This window comes from Piliocolobus tephrosceles, chromosome 2 (genome assembly GCF_002776525.5).
Source record: "Piliocolobus tephrosceles isolate RC106 chromosome 2, ASM277652v3, whole genome shotgun sequence".
Lineage (NCBI taxonomy): Eukaryota > Metazoa > Chordata > Mammalia > Primates > Cercopithecidae > Piliocolobus > Piliocolobus tephrosceles.
Genome location: NC_045435.1, coordinates 179,602,433 through 179,615,867, shown reverse-complemented (window position 1 = coordinate 179,615,867; position 13,435 = coordinate 179,602,433). Strand labels below are relative to the sequence as shown.

General features: G+C 36.3%; 1 protein-coding gene across 6 annotated transcripts in view; it reads left to right on the top strand.

Moving 5' to 3' along the window:
• The window catches only part of CLASP2 (cytoplasmic linker associated protein 2), a 233,029-nt gene that overhangs the window by 93,425 nt on the left and 126,169 nt on the right, over positions 1-13,435 (top strand). For all 6 annotated transcript variants that reach the window (XM_023214684.2, XM_023214682.2, XM_023214679.2 and 3 more), the window contains 3 exons: positions 1,555-1,690; positions 9,193-9,263; positions 12,599-12,658. In XM_023214684.2, coding sequence (XP_023070452.1) covers positions 1,555-1,690; positions 9,193-9,263; positions 12,599-12,658 — 267 coding nt within the window. The remainder of the gene's footprint in view (positions 1-1,554; positions 1,691-9,192; positions 9,264-12,598; positions 12,659-13,435) is intronic.

Sequence of the window (13,435 nt, the reverse complement as noted above, 5' to 3'; positions counted from 1 at the left end):
TCTCTTGCAGAAAACTGGACAATATATGTGAAACATCTGTTTCCAGATAGCAGACAGGGTAGGAATGGAATTCTGAAAAGATGCAAGTGATGTTGAACAGTATGAGTTTTGACCTGGAGGCACTCTGGGGAGGGAAGGGGGAACCTAAGCAGAGCAAGGCACTGAGATGAGGAAACAGAGACTAGAGTTTGAGAGGCTGAAGTGGTCAAAATTGGCAGTACAGAATACTGGAGAGAAGATGGGGAGATTCTCACACACACACACACACAAAGAGCTACAGAGATCATAATATGGGAATCCATGAGTCTAGATGTATACTTCCCTGTCCATGTGAAAGGTACAACTCTCTGAGGAAGGAAGGGAACTAATGCCTGGGAGCTATAAGGTAAACAATTCCCAGAGCTTACATAGGGATAGGAGAGGTTTAAGATCTGACCAATCAGAATGGAAAAACCCTGGTGAACACCCAGGGCAGTCAGTAGAAACCCCAGAAAGGCCATTGCCTAGGAATAGTACTAAACCAGTTCTAAAGGAAGGCAACTCTAGACTCTGCCTCTCCCAACAAGCTTATAAAGGTCAAGCTGATTCTCAAGTACATTACCTGCCTACCAAAGTAAAACTCATACTCTTTAAAGGAAGACAACATCCAAACATATCCACACCTGCTTGCTTTTCATTTGAGGATCCTTTTTGCCTGTGAGTTCAGACATTAGAAAACTAATACTGTAACAGCATAGGTCTGTGTACATAAATGTACATAGGTCTAAATCTGAGCTCCTGGAATCAAGAACCTGAATTACTGGAGCTAACTCTATCCCAACCATGTATTTTCAGTAAGATATAAATATATAAAAATTAACCAGTATTGCAAAATTGTTGGCACTTTGAGTGGTTACCGTATCTCTCCTAAGTGTTTTAACTAAAATCATGCAATTAAAGGCTGATTTAGTTGTTTAACTACACAATTGGAAAGAGAAGTCAGGTGTCCTAAAGATCACCCAATAAGATATGGTAGAGTTGTATTTTTGTCTGCGGATTTGGAAATCCTACTCCAAAGAAGTAAGGGAGTATTTATGACTAAAAAAGGGGTGATACTATTAATAGAAATAAAGAACATCTTGAGGAGCATTGATTTGAGTAAGATTTTGAACTTGTTTGTAAAAATATGCTGAATTTAAGATTGATAATAGATCATCAAAATGGAAATATCTCCTGGATCAAGACCAAAGGTCAGAACCATCAGAGCTGATTATTTCACCTGATGTGTCCTTAGAGTTAATAAATTCTGAAATCAAATGACTTCTCCAAGTGCTATTGCAAAGAGATGAGGAAAATGCCAGATTTCAACTTTGGACTAGCCAGTTAAAGAATAGGGAAAAGAAGGAAATATGTAGTATCTAGGTTTCCCTATCTTTATTCCGTTTTTCTGCCATTACAACTGATTAAAATACAAATTCCTAGGTTAATTCAGTAAAAGAGTATTTTAAAATTACATGGTTCTATCTATATTTAATGTTAAACTATTAAAAAAATACTTTTTTTCTTCCTTTGTAGCCATCTTTCAACAGTTTTGGGAAACAAGTTTGATCATGGCGCTGAAGCCATTGTACCTACACTTTTTAATCTTGTCCCCAATAGTGCAAAAGTCATGGCAACTTCTGGATGTGCAGCAATCAGATTTATCATTCGGGTAAGTTTGCTCTCTCCTTTTCCACTGCTGCTTCCTCCCCCTCCCCCGCTTTTTCTTTCTTCTTCTTCCCCCTTTTTCTCCCCTTTCCCCACCCCCTCCCCCAGTGTACCTAAATAAGTCACTGAGTTTCTTTTTGAACCCCAAAGGCAAATCATTTTTGAATTATTTTTCTGATAGTAAAAGCCATAGGTGGTCATTATAGAACTAGAGGATTGCAAAGTAAACATGTTTGTATATGGAATATAATACATACATACATGTACATATGAGTACATATACGTATCTACAGTTACGTGTGTATATGATTACAAATGTTACAGAAAATAATAAAAGGCAAATTTTTAATATAGTTACGTGCCATCTGACAAAGTTTCAGTCAATGATGGGCTGCATATGCAACAGTGGTCCCATAAGATTATAATATTATATTTTTACTGTATCTTTACTACTTTACTACTGTTGGATATGTTCAGGTACACAATACTTACTATTGGGTTACTCTATCCTGGAGTATTCAGTACAGTAATATTCAGTACAGTATTCAGTACAGTAATTCAGCTACAGATTTGTAGCCTAGGAGCAATAGGCTATAAAATACAGCCTAGGTGTGGAGTAGGCTATACCATGTAGGTTTATGCAAGTACACTCTATGGTGTTCATACTATGATGAAATCACCTAATGGATTTCTCCGAATGTATCCCGATCATTAAGTGATGTATGACTGTATTTCTCTTCACTCATATCTTGAGGAAGTCCAAAAGAACAGAGTTGAAAAAACAAATCTCTCCCCTTGAATTCTATTCTTTGTTACTAATCACTCGAGCAATTTAATGTGTACTTTTCCAAACTTCTGTTCTGTGCCTTTACAAATGTATTTGCTACACATATAGAACATGTAAGTATATATAATATATTCTTTGACTTATTTATTTATTTATTTATTGAGAGAGAGTCTCACTCCGTCACCCAGGCAGGAGTGCAGTGGCACGATCTGGGCTCACTGCAACCTCTGCCTCCCAGGTTCCCGCAATTTTCCCACCTCAGCCTCCTGAGTAGTTGGGACTACAGGCACCCACCACCATGCCCGGCTAATTTTTTTGTATTTTTAGTAGAGACAGGGTTTCACCATGTTGGCCCAGGCTGGTCTCAAACCCCTGGCCTCAAGTGATCCGCCTGCCTCAGCCTCCCAAAGTGTTGGGATTACAGGTGTGAGCCATCATGCCCAGCCTATCTTTTTAAACTTCATATACTTGGGTAGCGTCCCTTATCCATATATGTAATTCTTTTTAATGTCTAAATTAGTCTTCTGTTAAGGATAGATCATCAAATTATCCTTACCAGGCCAGGCATGGCAGCTCACGCCTGTAATCCCAGCACTTTGAAAGGCCGAGGCAGGCGGATCACCTGAGGTTGGCAATTCGAGACCAGCCTGACCATCACGGAGAAACCCCATCTCTACTAAAATTACAAAATTAGCCAGACATGGTGGTGCCTGCCTGTAATCCCAGCTATTCGGGAGGCTGAGGCAGGGGAATCGCTTGAACCTGGGGGGCAGAAGTTGTTGTGAGCCGAGATCGTGCCATTGCACTCCAGCTTGGGCAACAAAAGTGAAACTCCATCTCAAAAAAGATAAATTAATTAAATAATCATAATAATAAATTATCCTTAAGGAATAATTTATTCCTTAAGAATTGAATAAATATCCATTCTTATTCCCGCAGTCTTCTTCCTGGAGTCCTTTTTCTCCATTCCTTTGCCAATATTGTCTTTTATCAGTATCTTCAGGGTTTTATAATTTAATAACCATTGTTTCATATTATACTTTGCATTTCCTGCAGTATTAGGGATGTTAGCTATTTTTGTCCTTCTATAATTCTTCTATGGATTGCCAGTTTATACTCTGTGCATTTTTTCTCACTTATTTCTAAGACCTTTTTATATATCATAAGGATATTAATTCTGTGTTGTATATGTTGTAGTATTTTCTACAGTCTGACATTTCTTCAAATATTATATAAGCTCTTTTGTTACATATCAGAATTTTAAATACATATGTATTGAGACTTGTTCATTTTGTGGGTTTTATTATAGTTAAGACAGCTTTCCCAATTTCACAGTTACATAAAAATGTTCAATCGTTTAGAACTTCTGTAATTTTTTTCTTAGATTTAGATCTAACTGGATTTAATTTTTGTGTGAATTATAGATTTCTAACTTGATATTTCCCCCAATACAAAACCAATTGACCCAGTAACATGTGGTGAATTACAATGTAGCTTTTTCTTGAAATGGTGTTGTTGTTGTGTAATAAATTTTCATAAATACGTAAGTCTGTTTCTTAAATGTATTTTCAGTTTCTTTAATCAGTTTGTCCTTTCCTGTTAAAAAAAAAATTAAGTTTATTCGTAATATTACTTTCCCAGGAAGTGTTCTTTTTCACCATTTTCATATTTTAAATTAGAAAATGTTCCTTTTTTCCCATTTCAGGCTTTTTTTTTTTTAAAGATTGTAGACAACCTTAATCCAGAACCTTTGTAACAATGTTAGAAAGTGTAAAGACTGGGCACGGTGGCACATGCCTGTAATCCTAGCACTTTGGGAGGCTGAGGCAGGCGGATCACAAGATCAGGAGTTCAAGACCAGCCAGGCCAATATGGTGAAACACCATCTTTACTAAAAATACAAAAAAGTTAGCCAGGCGTGGTGGTGCATCTATAATCCCAGCTACTCCGGAGGCTGAGGTAGGAGGATTGCTTGAACCTGGGAGGTGGAGGTTGCAGTGAGCCAAGATTGTGCCACTGCACTCTGGCCTGGGCGACAGAGTGAGACTCCGTCTCAAAAAAAACAAAGGAAGTATAGTAGGAATTATTGAAATGTTTGTTTTATCCCTTAATTGGGTGGGATCATATTTAACTTCAATTAAATATGATTTTTAATAGGTTTCTGTGGATATAGTATATTAGATTATGGAAATTTCCTGCTGTTCACATCTTGCTAAATTTTGATCAGGAGTAGATGTTGAATTTTATCAGATAGCCGTTTAATATCTTTAGAAATGATTATCTGTGTTTTTTCATTTATTCATTATACTTTCACGAACTAAATTCTGCTCGGCCATTGTACATTAAGATACTGCTAGATTTGGTTGGCTAATGTTTAGTAAGATTTTGGCATTCATTTAAATGAATAAGTATTTTGTGAATTTTTTTTTCTGTTTTACATATTTTGTTAATATATTGTTCTGCTATTAGGGTTTAATGGTCATTAAGATTATGTAATAACGTTTCCAATGTTTTAGACTCTGAGCATCTTGAATCTTTATTTTGGAATGTTGGTGATCCTCTCACCTCAGCCCCCAAGAAGCTGGGTTTACAAGTGTGAGCCACTGCACGTAGCTGACTTTTTCTTATTAGAATGTTATACATTCTTTTATATATACTTGACAGAGGCATTATTTGGGGTTCTTTATAAACATCTATTTATGGTTTTATTGGTTGTAGTGAGATTATTTAATTTTTCTAATTCTTTAGTTTCTTTTTTTTTTTCCCAACTTTTGGCTCATTTTATTTTTTTAGATTTTTGTGGTATATCTTTAGACAATTTGCATTGCTTTTTCTTTGTTATTATAAGGCTTTGGGTTTTCTTCTGAGTTTGGCTTTGGCAGCATCTCAATGATTTAAATTTACCACATTTTATTTATCTTTTCAATCATTTGTAATTTCCATTTCAACTTCTTTGAATTGCATAATAATATTGTTTTCATTTTCAGATGGTGCTTTTGTTCTTACTGTCATTATTTTTGAATTTCATGACATTCTGATCAGGGAATTTGGTTGTATGATTTATTCTTTGGTGAATACCTTGAAATTTTATTTGTGTTCTGTCATCAGTTTATATAGGTAGGCTGTTAGCATTTACAAATGTAGAATTCTTTGGCATAGAATTGAGTACTTTGTTCATCACTAAATCTAGCTTAAGTTTTATTTACATTATTCAAGTTCTTGTCTCATTTTTAAAAAAATCTACTTTATCTGGCAAATTCTGATTCTAATTTTGTCAGTTTCATTTTTCTAACTGTTTTTGATATATGTACTTTATATATGGTCAAGGTTTTGTACTATTATCTTGAAATCGTATTTTTTCCTTATATTTTGTTTTCTGTTCACTATGCTGCTTTTCTTTCCTTTTTTTTTTTTTTTTTGTAATTTAGAAGTTCCTTATTGTCAAGAATAAAACCTTTGTTATGCTCGTCTCTGCCTTTTAAAAAGTATACATTTTATTTCATTCATGCCATTTTTTCCCTTACCCATTGAATTAAATTTAACAAAGATATTTTCATTTTCAGCAACTGTAATTAACTGTAGTTTTTTACTGCTTTTATTTCTGACCCACTTATTGTTATACTCTCGCTTCCCTTTTTTAAATTGATTCTGGGTCATTCTTGTTTGGCTTTAATGTTTTCTCACTTTTCATATATATTTTTATCTTTGTATATTTTGATTTGGCTTTTCCTTGCCAATTTAGAATATGGGGACTAAAAATTTGACCGTTGAACTTCAGGTTTACTTTCCTTTTCTTTCACAAAGTTTGTTGTTGTTGGTATGGAGTCTTGCTCTGTCACTCGGGGGAATTCATTGGCACCATCTCCGCTCACTGCAACCTGTCCCAGATTCAAGCTATTCTTCTGCCTCAGCCTCCCAAGTAGCTGGCATTTCAGGCACCTACCACCACGCCTGGCTAATTTTTGTATTTTTTGTAGCAGCGGGGTTTCACTGTGTTGGTCAGGCTGGTCTCAAACTCCTGACCTCATGGCTCACGCCTGTAATCCCAGCACTTTGGGAAAGCGAGGCGATCCGCCTGCCTTGGCCTTCCAAAGCGTTGGGATCACAGGCATGAGCCACCATGCCCAGCCCATTTTCTTACCTTTTTATTGTTGCCTCTAAAAATGAGACTGTTTGATTATTTTATAGCAAAACAACCACCACCACGACCAAACAACCTTTAGCAAGTTTTATAAGACAGTCCCTTTGTGCGAAGAGTTTCCCCACAGCAGGTCTAGGAGTTGATTGTCTTTCATTAATACTATTCTTAATACAGTGGACAAGGATTTTGGACTGAAATTGGTTATCTTAAATTTATGTTAATTTTCATGGATCTTTTCTTTATTTAGTACGTCTGTCTTATTGGCTCAGATCTTTTCCTGCTGTTACTTTTGTTACACAAATTCTGAAATCCTCAATGTCATTTATCATTTTTTGAATAACTTTTTGTCTCTTTGTCTTACAGCTGTACGTAGTCTCAGGAAAAATTCCTTTAAATTCTGCTTATTTGAAAGTACCTGTTTTGTAATTCTCAGGCTTTACTCTTTATACTTTGTTTTCAAATTGCTCATTTTTCATGTTATTATACTAGCCTGTCATCTCACCAATAAAACAATAATTTTTAAATATTACCTCCTGTTTTTGTTTTATTTCCTAAGAGTACTTCCTTAGATTGCTGTACTTAATTTCTAATTCTTTTTAATTTTAGAGAAGCTTTTTTTCCCGTTGTCAACTTGTATTAATAAAGTGTAAATTGTTCTTAGTGTTTGATTGAATGCTTCATCTGTAATTGATTTGAGGTAAATTTTTACTTTCCTTTGGTACAACTCCCCCTGAATATGATGTAGCAGTAGTTAGGTTAGTTTATCTCTCCATCCTTGCCACTGTCATGGATGTGATTAACCCATCTTTAGGATTTCGGAGAGGTTAGAAGAAAAAGAGAGGAGTGTGGTAGGTAAGACCTCCTTTATAGTTGTTGTAGCTAGGGGATCTCCATGGGTTTTACCTCCACAGTAATGTTTGGGAAATGGGCTCTTGTGGATGCTGTAGGGAGCAGGTCCACAGAGTCCTTCCGTGCTGCATTGAACAGTTGCCTAACAGGCATGTCAGCACACTTTCTTGAATTATTCTCATCTTCAACAGCTTCAAGCCTATAGATGTTTCTCTCTGTAGTGGCTGAAAAAAAGTTTTTCCTTTTATTTTGGTTGAGTTAGCTATGGCAAACACTGATGTGCCATATACACTTTCCTTCAATGAAAGACTTGTTTCCCCAATGCTAGGAGAACTGTTAGTAGACAGCCTTCAGCTGCCAGTCTCTTAAAGGATTATTTCAGCTAGAGAGCTGCCTTTCCCAAGGTCTTGTGCCTTCCCAGTATTGCCCATATCCAATAACTGATTGATGTGAAAGTATAAAGGTTTGGCCATCTTGGGCCAATTCAAGAGTATTCTGAGGGACTGTTTCAGTTCTAGAGCTTCGTAATGGCTTTGGGCAAAGATAGCCTTGGGCCATGTCACAGTTTGATTTCTTCCTCTGCCCGCTCCACTCCTGCTTCCTTCTCAACGTCCACGGGTGGTAATCCCAAGAGCACTTACAAAAAGTTAATATGTAATGGATGTACATATTTTGGGGGTACATGTGATATTTTAATGCATTCATATATGTAAATGTCCAATTAGGGTAACAGGGAATTAATCACCTTAAATATTTATCTTTATGCTAGGAACATTCTAATTATTCTCTTTCAGCTGTTTTGAAGTGTACAATAGATTTTTGTTAACCATGGTCAACCTACTGATCTGTTGAACATGAGATCTTATTTGTTCTAACTCTATACCTGTTAATCGCTCCCTTTTCACTCCCTCCTCCCCGCTATTCTTCCTAGCCTCTCATCATGAGTAACCTATTCTCTATCTTCATGAGATCCACTTTTGTTTATCTCCCACATGAGTGAGAACATGTGATATTTGTCTTTCAAGGGCACTTCCTAATACATATCCTGCATGCTAAACTCCATCTCATAGCCTGCTTCCTAGATAACCCAGCCTGTACCTTTAGCTCAGAAGGAATACAAGAGATTTAAGGAATTAAATATGTATGCTTGTGTTAATGTCTATTATGAACTTGTTAGTGTTGGCTTCACTAAAGAAGGGTATAAGAATTAATAATAGAAGATTATGTCTTTGTGGAACTTCTACTTGAATTCTAGAGAGATATGATTCAGCCAGAATGAGGTGAAAGTTCTATTAAGACCACCATTTCAAAGTGGATTCCCAATAGTTAGGGAAATAGATTAACTCGACTACCTGCTTTGATGACGTTGCAATTATGATTTTTTACCAGCAGTAGCCGTGGTACTTCAGAAAATGTGGCCAATACATGCCCAGTCTCTTTTAGTGCTCCCTCTCCCCCAAAATTATATTGTCCTAACAGTTCTTTGCGGTTACATAGTTAACTTTTCTTTGTTAGGTCATATTATATCCACACCTGTCCTTTTGAAACTGTATCATCATGACATTATGTTAATTTGGGAAAACTTTTCAAAACTGGTCTTGATTTCTTTCAAATCTAATACCTGGTCTTTTTGTCCTCTGTAACTAAATACTTGAATGTAAGGCAAATAGAAGAAAGGACCACTTGAAGTGTGTAGTATTTTTAACCTTTTCTAAAACATCTTTTTCAGCATACTCATGTACCCAGACTTATACCTTTAATAACAAGCAATTGCACATCAAAATCAGTTCCCGTGAGGAGGTAAGTTTATTTTTTGTTGTTGTTGTTGTTAGTATAGCTCTGATACTGCATTGTTTAATTATTGGTCTGGTGCAAGAATTGGTCATTAATTTCTTGCCTTCCAGAAAACCATAAAAATGTTTTTTTTTTTTTTAAATCATATATCATGTAAGGGAAAAGGGATGAAGTGATTATTATAACCACTCACTTTTCTTATTTTATCATATTAAGCTTTGGTTCATTTGGGCTGCTTGTTGCCTTGGTTTTCAGAGAACAAGGAGTACAGAGTCAGGTCTGGGCTAGAGTCTTACAACTGCCATTGACTGTTCTACCTTAGGCAATTATTTAACTGCTCTGAACCTTAGTCCCTGCATAGGTTAGTAGAGCTAATACTGTCAACCCCATAGAACATAAGGATTAAATGAGATACATACTAGTAGAATATAGCCGGTGTTTGGAACAGAGTATATAGCCCTATCAGGTCTTTCAGTTAGTGGCTGCCTGTGTCTCTGGTTTCTACAATTTTTAACATCACACCTGTCAACCTAAATAACAGAGAGGTTCTCTGAAAGAAAATGATATTAGTATTTATGCAGGAATGAGCATTGCAGTGGTAGTATGCATACAAAGCAAACTATGTGAGTATTCAGGGAGGTAAAGGAAAACAAATGTTTTTAAAGGAAAAATGAGGAAGATTACATAATCATTTTGAGGTAGTTATCCCAGGCTACAAGGATCAGTAACAAGGGTGATGCCAACTTGAGGCTGGACAGGCAGTTGCTGGGTAGATGTCCTTGTAGAATTTTTGTTTGTTTTTTGTAAGGTTGTGATAGCCTTTGTGCAGGTTGTGTTTTTTTAGAGTCTTTTGTGATAGCTCTTGTTATCAGTCATTTATTCATGAGAACTCTCCCTTAATGGCCTTCCTCAGCTCTATTTGTCAATGTGTGTGTGTGTGTATGTGTGTGTGTGTTGTAACACAAGTGACTTCATTTTGATTCTGACAACTTTCACACCACTATTGCCAACAATAAAGTTAGGAAAAACAAGATTTGTGCATTTGATGTTTAAGAAGATTGTAAAGAACTCTACCTTTTTAAATTAGATAACTATATTTAATTAAATACTGTGTTAGGAAGAAGCTGAATAAGACATTGTTATTTTAAGTAGTTGAAACTTTTGACAACAGTTATTCAGTCATCTGTCTTATGTCAGGGGTCAGCAAACAACAGCTTGCAAGTAAAATGTGGCCAACAGTCTGGTTTTGTACAGCCTACATGCTAAGGGTGTTTTTTACATTGTTAAAGGGTGATTTAAAAGGTGGGGGATGGGAGGTAAAGAATATGAGGCAGAGACTGTATGTGGTCCACAAAGCTTAAAATATTTACTGTCCAGCCCTTTACAGAACAGTTTAACTGACCCCTGTCTTTCATTGAGGAAAATGGTAGTTGGAGAAATAAAAATGTGACAGAAGACAAAATCAGAAAATGTGTCATAGAATTGCCTTAAAAATGGGGAGCAGTCCATTAACTATAGGGAGAGTGAGTGGAGTACAACCTAAGCAGAAATGTAAAGCTATGCCATATGCTGCAGAGCCATCAGATAGGCCCCTGAGGCCAGAACATATGATAAATGGAAGGTTTCAGTGGGAAAAGAACCTGGTTGAAGGCTGGGGAGTAGGTTGAGATCATAGTGTGGAGGGCTTTGAATGTTATGAAGAGGAATTTTGACATTATTTCATAGATAGTAGGAATCTTTGACAGTTGTAGATTTTTGGTGAGGAGGTGATGTCCAAGGCTAATTTTTATTCCAGCTATGAAAGTGATTGAAAAGAAACAGTGAAAAGCATTGTTTAATTAGGTAGGAGTTGTTATAATTCATTGAAGAGAAAGGCAGAGTCTGAACTAGAACTGTGTGGAACTGTGTTGGTAATTGAAGGAGGTTTTTTTAATTAACAAACTCAAAATATATTTCATGTGTAGAAATGAGATTTGGTAATTTTGAATATAGATGAGGAAAGTGGTGTCAAGTGCTTCAGACTGTGAGCTCTGGAGTCAGAATGCCAGGATTTAAGTCCTAGCTCTATCACTCTGAGCAGGTTAATTTAACCTCCCCATTTCTCATTGCCTAATCTGTAGTACATGAGCTAAAAGAGTAGATGTGAAAGGGTACGAATTAATTCGTGTTTTCTATGTAGTGTTTGAGTTGACATTCACTGTCTATGTGGAGACATCCATAAACTAGTTGGAACTTTGACAGCTGAAGTGACACACCAATGCTGGAGATACAGGACTAGATGTGGTAATTATATCTCATAGGCAGAACTAAGAGTACAGATTATGTTGCCTCAATAAAAAGACTATAAAAAGATAAGTGGGCAAATATTGGTACCAACCAGATGAGCATCTGTTTAAGGGAAAGTGGAAGAAAAAGTGTTAATAAAGGAAGAAATACAGGTCAAAGCTGTGTCATCAAGTGCCAAGGAAGGAGAGGAGCTCAAGTATGAGACAGTTGAAGTAACTGAGAAATAGAGGACTTAGGAGAAAATGTACACAAAGTTTATGTAAAGTCATATACATACATATGCAAGGAAACTGTGTAAAAATGAAAGCTCCAGATTGTTGTGGCTTTCTTGATCACCATTGTATATCTTCACTGTCGAGTGCATAGATGTTTAATAAATATTTTTAAATTAATAAATGAAACTTGTTACATTTTACTTATTTATTTTTGAGACAGGTTCTCACTCTGTTGCCCAGGCTGGAATACAGTGATGGGATCTCCGCTTCCCAGGTTCAAGCGATTCTCTTGCCTCCACCTCTCAAGTAGCTGGGAGTACAGGAGTACACCACCATACCCAGCTAATTTTTGTATTTTTAATAGAGACAAGGCTTCACCATGTTGGCCAGGCTGATCTCGAACTCCTGACCTCAAGTCAACCAGCCACCTCAGCCTTCCAAAGTGCTGAGATTACAGGCATGAACCACCGCACCCAGCCTTAAGTTTTATATTTGACAAACATTTTAAGTTAAAATTATGGGGAACTCTTAAAGTCTTTTTGAACTGTTTAGCATAGCAGTAATTGGATCCTGAGTAAGTTAGGTATTCACAGCTACTTGGGAGGCCGAGACAAGAGAATCACTTGAACCTTGGAGGCGGAGGTTACAGTGAGCTAAGATTGCGCCATTGCACTCCAGCCTGGGCAACAAGAGTGAAACTCCGTTTCAAAAAAAAAAAAAAAAAAAAAATCTAAAAACATGTCTTATGCTTTTATTTAGGGGACAAAGTGTAGTAGTATAAAAGAAAGTGTTAATGTATTTCTCAGTACAACATTTAGTTATTTAACTTTTATTTTTCAGACGTTCATTTGAATTTTTAGATTTATTGTTGCAAGAGTGGCAGACTCATTCGTTGGAAAGGTATGCATTCCCTCTTCCTTCCTCCCACTTCCCTCCCCATTGTCACCAGTTCGTTAAAAGTTGATGGTATTGGTTTTACATTATTTCTTATTTTGCTTCAAAGGTTATTTGAACCTTTTAAAATAAAGCTTTTAAAGGTTCAAAAAGCTGTGGTGGTGTTGTGCCCCTCTTACTCATTACAACTATGAATAGTATGATTTCTTCTTTGTTTGTGAGATGGGTAAGGGTTTCTCAAATAGAATGGGTTATATAAGATACTCCAAGTTGAGTTGGGCAAAAGTTTAAAAATATATCTCTAGTCATATGATATAAGCTTTCTAAAGTGTAATCAATCATGTAATGAATGATTTAAGATGGAAGGAGCCTCCTTTCAGAGGAAAGAGATTTTTAAGAAGAGGTATTCATTGGGAAGTTTCTCCACACCAGCTGTTAGATGTCATTGATCAGGTATATACTGGGCAATGTCGAGTGTAACTCTGAAATGAAGGAGAGGAAAATGTGGGCAGCTGATTGGTTACTGGCTATTTGCATGGCTATATTTCTCATTAGCTTCAAGTTTGAAGCTTGGAAGATACTGTATTTACCTTGAGTATATTGCTGATTTTTCAGTTTCATGAAAATTCTTGAATTCTTAAGACTCATTTTTTAAAAATAGAATTTGTTGTTCAAGTTTTCTTTGCATTCTTCTGTGGCAGCTACTATTCAAATTTGGTCAGGTCACAACTGATCATACTTAGCAAATCATTTCTACAGTGGTGAATTAGTGAGGAACCACAC